This window comes from Lissotriton helveticus, chromosome 2_1 (genome assembly GCF_964261635.1).
Source record: "Lissotriton helveticus chromosome 2_1, aLisHel1.1, whole genome shotgun sequence".
NCBI lineage: Eukaryota > Metazoa > Chordata > Amphibia > Caudata > Salamandridae > Lissotriton > Lissotriton helveticus.
In genome coordinates, this window is record NC_136059.1 from 1,242,752,548 (window position 1) to 1,242,769,012 (window position 16,465).

The 16,465-nt window shown below is 43.6% G+C and overlaps 1 protein-coding gene across 2 annotated transcripts in view; it reads right to left on the reverse strand.

Annotated features, from left to right (window-relative positions):
• Window positions 1–16,465, reverse strand: part of TMEM150C (transmembrane protein 150C) — a 324,371-nt gene that overhangs the window by 15,327 nt on the left and 292,579 nt on the right. For both annotated transcript variants that reach the window (XM_078676149.1, XM_078676148.1), the window contains exons 8-9: window positions 12,968–13,095; window positions 2,013–2,190 (exon numbers count right to left, since the gene is read on the reverse strand). In XM_078676149.1, the coding sequence (XP_078532275.1) occupies window positions 2,013–2,190; window positions 12,968–13,095 (306 nt within the window). The remainder of the gene's footprint in view (window positions 1–2,012; window positions 2,191–12,967; window positions 13,096–16,465) is intronic.

The following is a 16,465-nucleotide window of genomic DNA, read 5'->3' on the forward strand; positions in this document are numbered from 1 at the left end:
TGCTAGATAATGGAGGGTTAGCTGAGGGGAGAACACAGGGTGGGAGCACATTGGGCGGAAAAAAATAGTCCTCAGATGCCTTTTTCATAAAATATCTAGTCGTGCCTATTACACAGGGTTTTCGGATATGTCAGTATGGGTAAAAGCTTGATCAGGTTACTCTCCTGGAACGTAAATGGACTGAGAGTCAAGAAAAGACAGAGATGTACAGTAGAACATCTGAGGGAAAGCAGCGCACAAATATTGTTATCACAAGGATGAGCTTGAACTCTAATCTTTGTTCATTAAGCAGTGTTGGAGTCCATTCGGTGACATATACCTCTCAGTTCAGCAGTAATAAAGGTACAGCATTACTCGTGAGGAAAAATGCAAATACACGCTCTGAAGTAGGCAGGAACGTCAGATGATTACCATCCCTGTTGCAAACAGAACAACGTCAGTCTAACTGTGTAGGATATTTTGGTCTGAATTTGGACTACCTGTCCCCTCTAAGGCAGATTTTGCTTCGCTCATATATTATGAGGCTTCAATTTTGTGGAGAGGCGATGCCATTACTTTAATGAATAACACCCTTTATGGGTCCACTTCCCACCAACACTGGAATTTGCCAAAAACAGGAGGATGCCTGAAAAATATTCCTGAGGACTTGGGTCTTGCAGATATACAAGGAGAGAGAGAGAGAGAGCATTCTTTTTGCACAGTAAAAAATATGGCCATAGTTTGTGGATTGATTATTGGTTGGTGAATTGAAAGTGTTTAGAACGAGCAACTAAAGACACGTACATCCTATCCTTTCTTTGGGACCAGAACACTGTAGACCTGGAGCTAGAAATTGACAGGCAACACAAGACCCAAAAGTATTTTTTTTTACATAAACCTAGATGGCTGTCGGTTAAATGTTATTTGGGATGTGTATAAATGATATGTGAGGGGCATTACTGCAAAGTGTTTCTATATGCAGGGAAAATTAGAGATGGCAGAGGAGAAGAATCTTCTGATGCATATCAATAGACTCCAAACTCAACTGTCAGACCCACAACAAATGTCAAACTATGAAGAGATTATGAGTAATATAAAAAATTGTACATTGCAATGGGGAGCTCTAATTGAACAAAAAACACAAGATAAATGGAAAGCCAGAACCTTAATATTTGTTAATATGGTGATTAAAACAAGTGGGGAAATTGGTGTATGGAAAGGCAGGAGGCAGGAAGCTTACTATAATAATTTGGGCATTTAGGGTTCCCTGGGTGATCCACCAAAATCCTGAAATGAAAAGATTGGGACAGCTTTTCATAATTTTTACCAAGCCATTATACAATGAAACATCAACCATGAATAGTTAAGTAATAAATGCCTGGCTTGTTTCTCTCCAACTTCCTACACTTGAGCCATATGATCAAGAAAGCTAAACTCAAGAAATAACAGAGGAAGAAATAAAATTGGCAATTTCTAAAGTAATAAAAAGGGGAAAGGTGCAGGCCCGGATGGCATCCCAAGGGAAGTATATAAGATTATAGATAACCAAGTAATAGCTGTATGGAAGTTGCTGTTCAACAACATACTGATCAAGAGACAAACTCAACCTTCATTGTGGGGAGAAGCCTCTACAGTTGTTAAATTAAAACCTAGGAAGAACTCAACTACCTGTAAATCCTATTGTTATTAAATTGTGATTATAAGATCTTCTCAGGGATAGGGGCCGTCAGACTTTCACAGTTAGTTGTGAAATTGGACAATGATGATCAAAAGGCATACTCTTTGGGAGGTAACTGTGACCTGGTTCATCAGCTGACTGGAGTCATAGATCTTGCCTCTCAGTTCAATTCCCCATTAGCAATAGTAGCAGTAGAAGTGGCCAAGGCTGGGATTACCCCTAGCATCGTTTAAAGCATTTTGCGATGCTAAATTTTCTAAATCCAATTACAACCTTATATCTTAGATTCTCAACCAGGGTTCTGGTAAACAATGTTCTGACTAACAAGGTTTACTATTAAACGTGGAAAGGATACATAGGATAACACAGAGGGTTATAGTTGCTGATAAAATAACCCTGGGGATTCCAGCTTTTCTTCCTTCATTTTTGAGGTTTATTCGCAATGTCAGAGCAGACTGGATCCAGCAGGCCAGAGTGCCAAACCCAAATGTCATGGCTGTTCCCACATTATGTATGTCTTCATCGTTTGAAATCTGAAATAAAATATAAGAATGTTATGTATTTTACATATCTGCAATTAATTTTAATAGAGAAAAATCATAAAATAGGCTGCATGACATCAGACATTCATGAAAGATAGTCCAGGATACAAATAGTCGCAGACTTCCAAATTCCTACGCACATTGGCATGGCTCACTGTTTTTTGTTAGGCCCGAAGCAAAAACAGAGGTGGTATCACACCCCTGCTACCGTCCACACCCCTCTCATGAACCACCTCACTTCCCCATCATCTGAACTCCCCCACCACATTCTACACACATCCCAAATGTTAATAAATTAACTGTCATTATAAGGGGCAATGAGAACATCCACAGATCCAATCACTTTTTAGGACTGGGATTAAGCACAGCTGTCAGCTAAACCAATTGTTAACAGTATACATAGAGTGGACTTTGGGTCCATCACTTTCAGACATTGGTTTGAGATTTAGTCAGTCGCGTTTTGGGTAATCTCAGTGGAGTATTCTTCACTCACTCGATGTTATTGCATGTTTGGGTGCATCCTTCCGCCTACACTGAAGAGCTTGCATTAAACTGCATTAGGGTTGACATTAGAACTATAGTCCTCTGCATCATCTTCTTTGACTCCATCTAATGCGCTAATTCAGATTAAACCCAGACCTATTGGCTTTGCCAATGTGTGTTGCTTAATAGGGGACCTACTTGCAGTTATAAAAAGGTTGCTTATTTACTCACTTTTGCTGTTTCAGAAAGCCAATTCCACCAGAACAAGGAGGACTGCTGTTTCACTGTCAATTCCCAGAGCACACTCAGTGTGTAGATGTATAATATGGTGCCAGTAAGAGGTTGGACCAGATCAAGTGATTTCACAAATGTATATAGCTGTCAATGGCCTCTTCTTACACCCTTGTGACTTTTAAGTGGAGAGCTCAGACTGCTGCAGCATTTCTTATGCCAGGCACCCTTGCATCAGGGGCAGTTGGGAGCGTCTCATCAATTAATGTTATAACACGTATTTTATTGATTTTCATAAAGAGAACAAGTAGGATTACATCTGTATTGACACAATTCCCGATGGAAATACATTACAGGTATGGGAGGAGATTTACATTTCACCCATGTTATATAGAATACTAAAATGGTCCCTAAATGCTCTTATATGTATTTGGGAGATACCGGACTTTGAAAAGGCTCTTCTAATTTTGCACACGTCTATCCCACAGGTCTTGCCTGAAACAGGTCATGCAGTCATGGCCACTCCATCTCTGGCTATGTTTTTGTCACCTTTCATTGTTCCGATGAAGACCAAGGTACGCTCACCTCGGCCACCTTCATGATCATCCACAAAACTCAATATGGCAATCCAAAGGGATAGCTTCATTGGTCACCTCAGTGTTCTTGACAGGATGAATGGAATTAATGTACAATATTCAGTAATCTTCAATTGGCATTCCCAGACAATATGTAAAAAAGCCTCCACTGGGCTCCTCACATCTACAGTACCAGGGAGAAGAGATCCTGCAAGTCTGATAGAGTGCTCATGGGGTGACTTATGTGGTGTTCAAAAATGTTAGTTGTTAACAGTCTGGTAAGGATAACAATTACACGGGGTCTCTCCATCATCTTGCCAGTCACTATCATCCAGAGATCCATCCAGGCTTCCCATTTATGCCTTAGTGTACAGGGCTGGTGTATTTATGATGAGTGCCCGATAGATCTTTAACTTTGGCCTGCAGGAGAGTATACTCACAGGATTCATTCATTTTACTTGGTGGGTGGATAGGGTTTGTCTTAAATGCCGGTACTTGAAGAATTGTGTTTCATACAAGTCAAACTCAGCGTGGAGCATGATAAAGGACTTTATATGTGTTCCCTGCCACACATCTTCCAGTCTGGAGATCCCAGTTAGATTCGGTTTTCTAAATCCAGACAGCTGGGCAATATGTTTTAGCTAGACTTATCATCAATGTAATACAGATACAGTGGCAAGTCTAATGACCTCTGCAGTCAGAACTGTCTCTAGGTTCCATAATTGTCCTGAATATGGGAGCTGGTGCTTATGGTCATAATGTGATTTGTCTAGGGTCTAATTTTTAGACACACTGTCAATCTGTTGAAGGAGCAATAACACAGAGGCAGTTCTCTCAGAGTTCAAGCCCACTTGTGCTGGAACATTACCCAAGAGCACAGTCAAACTATCTGCTTTTCATAAAACATTAGCTGTTGAAGCAAACACTTCATCATTGAATTTTCACAAATTTCTGTCCCAAATAACATGGGTTTATACACCTCATATGTTGGAATCCAACATCCCTCATTCACTAAACGCTCCCCATTATCCACAGGGATATGGGCTGAGAACCACTAAATCACTGGGCCATGCAGAGGCAAGTTTGGATGAGCCTCCTATCCCAAGAGTCTGCTCACTTAAGGACCAATGCTAGTATAAACTCTGCCTAGGCCACATATATCAGAGTTTAAAGTAAACTTTGCTCTACCTGTACACAGGCTGACAATATTGTGAATACGCGTCACAGAATGAGACGCATGTTAGCATGCACTGTCTTCAGTAGAGCTGACAATGCTTTATGTGTTGTCTAACAGGGGTGTCTCCCCTGCTAAGGCAGAGGGGCGTCGTCCCACTGAGAAGGTCCAAATGATTAACTCCTTGTTATTATCATTTTATTTTTCTGTTATTGCTCCGCTGGGCCTGGAGGAGCTGGGCTCTGACAGAGGAACTGAACTGGAGGAGGGTGGTTTACACTCTCTTACGTGCATATGACGGTTTGGCTGGTCCTCTCAGGCATTACAGCCTGGGTGGAGAACATACCCATGCTCCCTCTCCCTGTCTGAGTGCTGAAGCACGGCGCTCAGACCAATCACAACGCTGAACTGCAGCATTGCAATTGGCTCAGGGAAGCCTAGGTGCTTTCTGTTCCAGGCCTGGAAGTGGGCAAAGAGGACCGAGAGGTGGCAGTGGCACACAGATAAATGTTTTTTAAAAAACTTTCATTTCCTCCTCCCCCAAAGCCCTGCGTCTCCCCCACGGAGTTAATAGCAGCAGCCACTGTTGTCTAATCTGTGATCTCCTCAATGTTGCAAATAAGTGATGTAAACGGAAAAATAACATTTAGAATTATGCTACAGTAGCAGTGTATTCCCGATAAATAAGAAGACTGAGATCCTACCATACCCTTTACTTCATCCACATTCAGCTTTTCCTAATGACTGGTCTCTGCCTGTGTAACCTTTGTGCCCTTCCTTATCAACTCTACTTTTCTCAAACTCCAGTTTGTTGGAGAATACACAATTTTGAAGAATTGGGTATTGACCCAGGTGAGATCATACACATTTCTTAACTGATTGCAATGCAATGTGTACATTTACTTTGCTCTCATCAAAATCAAGACGATACAGTCCAGAAGGTCACATAACAAGTGCCAAAGCAACATAACACACTACTTCCTGAATAACATTGCGGTCTATATTTATCATTGCTGCACCCAGACTTAATCCTTGCAATTTATGTTTGGTGAAAGAATGAGCCAAACAGAGAAGAAATTGTTCTCTGCGCACCTACACATCTTTCACTAACAGGAATCAGACACTGCAATTACCTGTTTGTTTAGGTTCCTTCATAAGGTTAAACTTCAACAAAGCGGACTAATAGCCAGTTCTAGTTGTGATATGTGATGAAGGCTTCTACGTTTCCCATCGCTCTGTTCACTAAACCCTGGTCAATTTTCAAATTACAGCGCAAAATAATATTTGAATTTTAAAGAGGCTTAGAGTTTTTTTCTAAACCAGCTGCACATGAAACTGACTTTTCAAGTTTATCAAGTTTCTTCACCACTTTTTGAAATAATGGTAAGTTTAATCCTTGATGCTCCGTCTTGTCTATTGAGGTAAACTGAATAATTTCCAGCTACCTTAACTGTAACATTTCTATATTATACTGTGCACACTCATCCAGCGTTTGCATATGGCATTGTTCCCCCATTGCACTTGGAGGTGATTTTTTCTCTGGAAACAGAATAGCTAATGTACAACTTAGCTTCGGAACAAATTACTTCTCCATGTTGTTGTACTGTATGGCTAAACTGGCAGTGTTATTTCAAACGTAGGAGCATTCGACAATAATTAAAACAAGCATTTGCAATGCAATAGGTCTCGCAATTATACGAGTTTGAGCTGTTGGCATAGTAAATGACAATGCATTTTATTTAGATTTTAAAAAACGAAAACAAAAGTAAAAGGCATTGTCATTTGCAATGTCAATAGCTCAAACTCGCGTAAGTGCGAGACCTATTGCATTGCAAATGCTTGTTTTATTTACTACTTACATTTACGTCTTACATTGCGCCCATTGTGAAAACAGCAAATTCAAATTGCACTTCTCTTCATAATAAATGGTTTATTGGTTTATAACAATTTCATATTCCTATTTATAAATTGACTTTTGAAGGCCCAAAACAATATTTAATGTGTTAACAATGATGCCTTTTTTAGAAGCTTACCACTATGGGACTTTACTTCTCAAATTATTTTTTGTTTTGAGGTTTTTTTGTGCTTTCTCTCGATAGCCCAAACGAAATCCGGACACATAAATACAGGATTAACTCGGAAGCAATTTTAGTCGCAATTGAAGAATAACATGGTGATCTTGAGGAGCACAGGGGGTCTGAGTTACACTCAAAAATACTGAATTTCGTTTGATTTTGCCTCCCCAGAGCTGGCAGAGCAGTGAACCCGATTAGAAAAAAAAAGTTTCTCGTGGGTAGATCAAGGTGTGAAACTTGAATCGTGGGCAACGGATTATTTAAAAAATGACATCCTTTTCATGAAAATAAAGGGATTTATCATAAGTGCCTCCCTGTGGAAATGTTTCCCCAAATACCATCATTCTTAAATGGGCTATATATGGGATTTAAAAAACATACACACCCCGTCAATTACAGTCCGTCAATTATCTCGTGGAAAACATGAGTAATCTAGAGATGTGTTGTGAGTAATTAAATACACTTTACCCTTACAGGGTAAAAACCAATCTAGCGCTTTGCAGCCCCACACACAACCACCACACACACACAGATTGCTTCCCCACCGTCCTTCCCTTCAAAACAGCATCAGGAAAACAATAGCCGTCTCTGGCCTCACCTATGCACACAATGGCGTGGAGGTACAGTGACTTCCTATTTTATGTGATCGAAATTTCAAGATACAAGTACACAATACAACATTTCATATTGTGTGCGTGATCGTTTTAAATATACATATTTAAGTACATTTAGTACCTTACACACACATGGTTTATGATTTAACTTTTCAGTTTTTAATTCGATTTACACCTGTTAATTCCACTAACACGTTAATTATGTATCCACCTGAAATGAACACAGGAGAGTATATTTATATAGCGCTTACTGATACCCCCGTGAAGCGACACGTGCTTTCTGGGTGGCCCAGCTGCATTATCCACAAGACACAAAACACCCGCCAGCCCATCGCAGTGTCTTTAGGCGTCACCTCTGATATGCCATACCACTAGGCGCAATGTACAGCTCCAATAAAGTGAATGTAAACTCCCCTGGAAGTCTCAACGCAGTGAACTCTCTTACCTGCAGTCCGGGTGGGCTCTGCTGAAGCCTGTGCCCCTCCCCCGGTGTGCGGACTGTTCCAATGGCATCAGAGGGGGCGCTCAATGCTGGGCTATTCTCATCGTGGTCCTGGCAGCAGGAAGTGAGTGCCTCGGTGATGTGCACGGCTTCTCCTGAGGAGGGGGCTACAGGTGGTCCCTGCACTCCCTCTGGCCTGGGGTACTGTCGCGGTGAAGCCTGTGCCTGGTCTGATCACAAGCACACCGGAAGGCGCCTGCGCTTGGCTGCTGGCTAGGTCTATACCGGATCTTATCAGATGCAGGTGCAGCAGTAACGTGCCGGTGTGTAAAGTGCCTCCTCTTGAGTTAACGACGTGGTCTGCCCTGTGCAGGGTCGCGTCAGGTAGAGCTGGAAAGTGTCTGGCTTGACGGTCCTTCAGAGTCAGTTTACTGTTAGAAAGTGCCGTGTCTTCAAGTGCCTGTTCCCGGATGGTGTCAAAGTGCGGCTGAGGAGCGATCAGAGGGCCAACGACATCAAAAGACGGCTGGTGTCCATTGCTTATCAGCCGCTGGTGAAGTCTGTCCTAGTCGTGATTAGTGCTTGAAATAACAGGAAAGTGTTGTATCGGAAAGTGCCCGAACCTGGTGGTAGGACTGCCTTAAGGTGCCTTATTATTATTATTATTATTATTATTATTATTATTATTATTAGTTCTTATATAGCGCTCGATTACCCGTAGGCATCTCGGCGCTTGCCTTGGGAACCCGTCCTGGCTTCCCCCAAGGTGAAAGCCAGGCATCCCGCCGCAGGGGGGCCGTAGTGGAGATTAAGCAGGCTAATGCCCAGAGCTGCAGAGTGTGAACCCATGATTCGAGTAGGCACCGAAACGAGAATTATCGAGTCCGTGGATATTTGGGCTCAAGACCCTGCCGCGTCGGGAATTGAACCCTGGTCCCGGGTCTGACCTCTGCTTCAGGATCTGCCTCCTCTAACCAGTGAGCCACACTTCTCCTTAGCATTAGCAACTGCAGAAGAGTGTCTTGGGTCGCTGGTGAGCCAGGGACAGCAGGCATATGTTTGGCCCGGAAGTGCTTGGTAGGAAAGTGCCTGGCCGAAAAGTGCCTGGTCTGAAAGTTGTAGTCACGACCTGCTGATGTATTTCTATGGTCAGAGGCAAAAAAAGGTGTCTGGTCTGAGCTCTAACCTCTTGCAAGAGCCCGATAGAAATCTAGCGCTGCGTCGTTGCTGCAGACAGCCAGCGCCAGTGCCGATCGCTCCTCGTGCAGTCCTGGCGCTGCTTGAGCAGTGCCCAGAACTGGCTGCAGCAGGCGCACCAACCGCACAACACTAAAGTCTCAAGTTCTCTGACAGCAGGCCGCAAAGTCACATCACAACTACAGCAGCAATCCCCAAACTCCCAAGACCTCTCCAGCTGCAGGTCCAACACTCACAAGTCCTCCCCAACAGCAGATCCAAAGTGGGAAGATCTGTCTAGCAACAGGTGCCAAAGTCACGATCGAACTGTACACAAAAGAAGGTATTGAATCCTACAACTGACCAGCCTGGACCTCAACAGTTGCAAAACAGAACATAATGGCTAGTCAGGATTATTTTAAGAAAAATTAGGACCCACACAGCCCATGTGTGCTGCTTTTGGGTCACGCATGTGGGCTGTGTGGGTCCTAATTTTTCTTAAAGTCACGATCGAGCCAGCAGCAGACACGATCCCTTAGCAGGTGATCGTAAAGTCAATAGATCTTGCAGCCAGCGATGCCACTGTCATTACGACCCCTCTCGCTGGCAGATCCCAAAGTCAAAAGACCCGCGCAGCGGTAGATTCCAGAGTAACACGATCCCTCCAGCAATAAACCCTAAAGTCACAAGATCCCTCCAGCAGGAGACCCCCTAAAAGCTGCGAGGTCCCTGCAGCAGTCCGGGGGTGTGGGGAGGGCAGAAGTTGAGCCTTGCTGCATCGATGTAAGAGTTGGGGTCCCTGCAGAGACAGATCCAACTTCACGCAGAAGTGCCTTTGAGCCCCAGATCACACGCCCCTACCTGCTGCTACCCCAGCTGACACCTGTCCTGAGCCCTGCCGGAGGGAGGGGGCGCTGGGAGGACAGGCTGCTGCCGAGGCAGGGGGTGGAAAGCTGCCTCCAGCGGCAGCGGCGGGGAGGAGGATTAGGGGGCGGAGGGAGGAGGCTGGAGCTGCTTAGCTGCCTTTCAGCCTCCAGCAGACGGGAAGTGCCGCCGCTTCTGATAAATGGATGTTAAATGAAGGGTTCGCTTGGCAATTTTATGCATATTCCTAAATTACAGGAAGTTGGTAGTTTCAGACAGTCACACAGTTTTAAATGGTGGACACTGCCTTATATATAGACACACAGACGCGAACACACTCCTATGCAATAATCCTGACGTGAAATTTAATTCCAATCCATACTGACCACCTTGTGGGTTTTTGTGGCCTGTACATACAGCAAACGTACACCACTAAAAACGAGTTTTGAAGGGCATGTACATGCAAGCAAGCTCTTTTAAAAAATGCCCGCCCACTTTAGCAAAAACGAAACCGTGAGCAAAAACGAAACCGTGAGCAAAAACGAAACCTGCCGTGGGGCGGGACTTCCGTCCTCGGAAGCCCGCGCCCACGGAGTGCCTAGGCAGAAAAGCAGTGCTGGTGACGCGGGGCTCGCATGCCCGAGGGAGAGCCCCGCGGAGGCTGCAGAGTCCGGCGATGCGGTGAGTGGGGTTAGTTGGGGGGGTGTCTCTGTATGTGTGCGTGTGTGTGTGGGCGGCGGCGGGGGGGATTGTCTGTGTGTGTGCGCTCGTGTGTGTGTGGGCTGGGGTGGGGCGGCGGCGGGGGGGCTGGGAGGTGTGGTGTGTGGTGTGGTGTGTGTCTGTATGTGTGCGCTCGTGTGTGTGTCTCTGTGTGAGTGCGTGATCCATGGTGACTGACTGAAGAGCCTGCCGGAATCGGAGCGCGTGTTCACACGCGCGACCTGATCCGATTCCGGCAGGCTGCGTGCGCGTGCCAGTCCCTTATCTCCTCTGGGTAGTCCTTGAAAGCTAAAAGGACTGAAACGATTACAATAGACTCGCTTTGCGACAGCAGGGGCTTCGCCCCCTGCAATCGTAGGCGCGAGACCTAAAAAGGTATTGTCTAGGTGATGTAGTTGATCATCTCTAAAATAAAAACAACCGATAATCTAAAAACATTTTTTTTCTTATTTTATTTATTTACACATTGAACAGATCCTAGCAACTGGTATAGGAAAACAAAACTGAAGATACAAAAATGCTAGGATGTTGTTAAAATTTAGAACAAATAGGAGTTAAACTAGTTCCATTAAATTCATTTTGGACGATTTCAGGATCTACTAGAAAACTAGGGTGCATATTTACACGTCCCTGTTGCCACCACAACGTCACTTTTAGTAACGTTGTGAAGGCGATAGGGGCTTCGCCATATTTACAAGGCAGCGTTAAGCCACTTAACGTGACTTAATGCTGTTTTGTAAATAAGGCACCCTTTCACGCTGTACTTAGCGTGAAAGGGGAGGGCAATAGGTGTTGCGGTGGGTGTTCCACCGCAACACCCATTGATTTTGACGCTGCCCACTATTTACAAGGAGGGTGTAAAGAAGAGGCAGTGACAAAATTAAGACCAGGGAAAACCTGGCATTAAACAGGCGAAACAAGGAGAAATGCTTTATTTGCTGCACAAAGCAGCGCACATGGAAACAGCAAAACGCCAATGATTGTTTATGTGCAGGAAGGTCAACCTTCCTACACATGAACAATCATAAAAAAAAAGACATTTTTTAACTTCTATGTGTGCTATATTAATTAGCACATATAAATGTTACAAAACGTAATTTAAAGATTATTTATGTGCAGGAAGGTCTCCCCTGAATGCAGACACCCTTGCACTATGGTGCCAGGGTGCCTGCGTTGGCGCTAGGCTGCTAAATTTAGTGCCAGCGTGGGGGAAACGCAGGGCTGCACCACATTCTTGTAAATATGGTGTAGCCCTGAGTTTCTAAAGTAACGGAGCATGTCGTTAGCCTTTTTGGCATAACAACACGCTTTGCCACTTTGTTGTAAATATGCCCCTCAGACGAATGCAAAACGTACAACTGAATTTAAAAGATGATCTAAAAAGTGGCAAGCCAATCATTCTCAGAGACAGCACCAGCTTGGATACCTTCCCAGTCGAACTTAGATGCCATGAAACTCTAGAGTTTAGTAAAAAAGAAGGCAATGTTGCTTAACGGCCAGAGCTGCCGACTCTGAAATCAGGCAACCAGATTTGTGTCCCGGTGTCGGCTCAACATCCTGTGATTCTTAGCAATCATTTAATCTCCCTCTGCCAAAATAAATAAATAAATTCGGACCCTGTGTAATGTAATCTGGTGCTCGTGTAAAGTACTCTAGTACTGTTGGGCCAATCTTGTGCTATATAAAATTGCACAAAAAAACCCAAACAAACAAAGGAAACCTTACCCATATAAACTACATGTAGCTGAACAGTTGAGCTGCTCTACTAATCCTCACCTTCTGTTTTTCTATTCTCTCCACTCCTCTTGTAGATTCTTCAGTCCCATGGCAACCTCTCACCTATGTAATACTAATTACTGCCCTGCTCCCCAATACCCTAGGAGTTGCATTGAGTTGTTTGATGGTCAAGTATTTTAATTACTTCTCTGTACAGTACCATACATGACATTGTTTACCAGTATATTATTTTCATACAGTTTGCTCTAAACAAATATAGTAATAAAGCAAAATAATAATGCTAAAAAAACGATATAGGGAAAAGCCTGCCTTCAGAAGGGCTTGGCATAATTATAGTACACCAGTATCCAACATTTGCCAACCACCACCCGCAAATGTGGGTCTTTTTTCTCTTTCCTTTTTCTCTTTCTTGTAATCCAGGACATTTTTCCCAGTCAGGCCTCAAATGGGGGTCAACACATTGTTTCCTTCCTGCAGATTGTACATACAGACACTAAAGGATACCCTGGAGGACACCGAATGCCGTACCTCGACTACCCACCATGTGTCACTGGATTAATCTGAAATGCTCATTCGCTGTGGCAGTCCCTTCAATGGATGGGGAAGACCCAAACCTGAAAGTAAATTCCCATTTACAGATGCCACCAATATATGACATACAGCAATAAGTACATTACCTGAAAATTTCCAAGCAAGGTGATTCCGAAAGATGACAAGCACAGGGCCACCAGCCCGCCGACGTTCAACCACGGACTCAAAACCTTTGGCTTCAGCTGTATAAATCGAAGAACTGCAACGACAAGCACTAAAAGACAGGATACGATTTAACTGAATTTGGTACAACCAACCGGCAGTCAATTAATCGTGCACAGACAATTACTCAAAATTGGAAACAAAAAAAGCAATCAATAAATCGTGCAAAGACGATCATTGGAAATGGGAAACAAAACGAGCAAAATGATTTCTTTTGAATTTTTTATTTTGAGATACAAGAACTACTCACCTGTTGTCGCTCTGTCACTCTGAGTGAACGTTCCTTTGAGTAGAACAGGATGGATCATGGGAAACAGGCAGCCAGGCGAGAATGTATTTATCAGTCATATGTGGCATGACATGTCAAGAGTGACTAGGCCACACTCACGTACCTTTTAAAGTTCAAGAGTGAAACATGGTTATTAGGTATCCCTACGGATGTCGATCTGCCGCGACACAAGCTCATGCTGGCAACTTAGGGCTAGTGGTAGCTAGGAGAGAGCCAAATGTTGAGGGGCTCCTCGACTCCTTACGCTCACGGAGTGGAGGTAAAGTATGGATCTTTATAAGATGGCAGAGAAGGTGACCTACAAGGCAAGAGGGTGCCCCCGGAAATTCCGAAAAATGTGGGGGCCATGGATAGAGTATTATGGCCTAGACCTAGAGATGGAGAAGGAAGGAATGGACCTATCCCAGGGCAGATCGGGGACCGGACCTTGATGATTGTGATGTATGACCTACTGTTGACAGATGTACCTATATTAGAAGTGAATCTACATATACGCATGTACATAATGCTTGCCTCTAGCCCTGTCTTCTCTTTCAGAGGAAATGTTGCTACGCCTTCTGTCTTGTATTATATACTACTGCCCACTACTCAGCTCACATTGTGTATTAATGATCTCTTTGATTGTAAGTTTCAAGTATTAAAAATCAAGAAAAATATTTCAAAGAAAAAAGAGTGAAACATGGTGGGAGAGAAGAATGTTTGTTTCGAATGGTCACCATGGACCTTCTCCCAAGATCCTACTGAAGGACACCAGACAGACAGCCTGGAAAGCAAGGAAGGTGGTTGGACAGTATGAAAAGGAAGGAAAATCTCAATGACCAACTGGTACCATGCTCTTCTCTTTTGTCTGTACAAGAGGGAGGCCACAAACCAGATGTTAATTTGGTTAAATAATGAGAATGGGATAAGGCAGGAAGGTGTAAGCACACCACAAACAGCTTGGTGGGTGGGTATTAAAAACATTTTCTGGTTATGGAACATGCTGGGTACAGAGAAACTAACGCTTTCCATAGAATGAAAAGCGGATACTTTTCAAGAGATTTGGGGCCCGATGTAGGTCGCCAAATACCGGTCGGTAACAGCCGATTTCGGCAGTTACCGACCGGTATTTGAAGATGGAGATGTAGGGGCATGTTAAGATACAGAATCGGTAATTTTACAGATTCTGTAAAATACCGAATCGGTAAAATTACCGATTCTGTATTTTGACATGTAGGTAGCACTGCAATCAGTGCTACAGGGGTCTAAGAATTCGTTATTTACCACCAACTAGAAGTTGGTGGTAAATAGTGAAAACCATTCAAAAAGCATTTCTTTTGCTTTTTAAACAGTGCCATGTTGCAAACATACATGCCCTAAGGGCATGTATGTCTGCAACATGTGCACCCATGCACAATTGAGGGGTGCAACAGGGTGTCAAAGTGACACCCTGCCACCCTTCAATGTTTTCCCCAATTATCATTAATTCCTATGGGCCTACAGGCCCATAGGAATGAATGGCAATTACTGAATCGGTAAATACCGATTCGGTAATTACCGAATCTTACCGATTCTGTAATGAATTCGGTAAAATTACCTAAATCCCGATTGCCAGTTCTTAAATACCGAATCGGTATGATTCGGTATTTAAGAATCGGTAATCTGGGATTACCTACATCGGGCCCTTGGTCTCTGTTCATAGAACTTCTTTCGACAGAATCTATTGAGTTGTCCTAAGTATCTCAAGCTGCTACATATAGGGTCAAATCATACACAGGAAAGAGAGGCTTGAGGCTATGGCTAGCAGCAATGCTGGACGTTACAATGACTGTTAGACCTTGATTTTGTTTGTTTAAATCTTTTTTATTGATTTTTATGATTTTGTTGGATTCGCACATATACATGTTACATTTCCCTGTATATTCGCTTGAGGTATGGTACATATAACATTGGCAGAAGGTCAATAGTGTATAGGTTGCAGCATAGTCAATGGTGCAGTTTAAAACTATATTGCATACAACTAGTATATCTTGACTTCGGTTTCGAGCCCTAGAGCGGCGACATTATTAAGTTAACATTTGTCATTACATACTATGCACTGCAGGCTGTTGGTTTCTCCTTAGATATACAACAGGGTAGATATAGGTCAGCGCGAGTGTCCGATCGACTGTAAGGCCTTGATTACCTTAGTGTACTGCTAATAGGAGTCATGAGTAAATGAAGTGAAAAGAGGTAGAGAGGGTGCACTTTTTCTTTTCATATGTTCTTTCCCTCCTCTTTCAATTTGCTCTGTTTTTCTCATCCAGGTTAAGCCAGCATTCAGTTTGTAGCTGGTAAATCTGTACAAGTTTACAAATGTTCTACAAACAGAATTGATACATAATAAACTCTTTCTCCTTGTGGAAGAATGTGTAAGGCTTGAAACAAAACTGACCAATACCTTCACATGCCCACTCAAAAGTGACCTTGTTGAGGAATGTGAACTGGGTACATACATGCTCCTATTGACTCATTACTGGCACAGCTAGCCACAGCCTCACAGGGGCATGATTCCTGCTAGGTATCTTATTCACTAGCAACATGGGGCAGATATGAATATGCATGGATCAGGCAGGCTCCCAGTTAGAGAGAGGTGGGTCTGTTGTCTAAGTGTGTCTGTGTGGGTGGGATGGAAGGGGCAGGTGTATAAATGAGTGACACAAGTATGCCTGGGCCAGAATGGAGGAGTTTAATGAGACTGGTGCTTAGGATCTTGAGGAATACTCAAGTGGGACGCCCAGTAATCTGGAACATGTACTCCAAGGAAGTAGGACCTGAGAAGGATTCCAAGAGTCCTACAAATGAACAGCTGGCCGATCGTATGCTATTCGTAGGTGATTCTTTGCAAGAATATGATGGCCCAGTCCCTTATGGGTGACACAGTGCCAATGGACAGGCAGAGAACTGTTAGTGGGCCTCTACGCATGTTGCTACTATGGATACCAACCCTTTGTGTGATATGGACACTGCAAGAATCTTCTCCCTATCTATTTACCCCGAGAGGGCTCTAAACGACAAGCCTTAGCAGTCTCCAGACACAACTCAAATATCCCTGGCGGGAAGTCATGGGTAGTACAACTAATAATAAAGATTCCTTATGTGAAGGGAAGGTAGG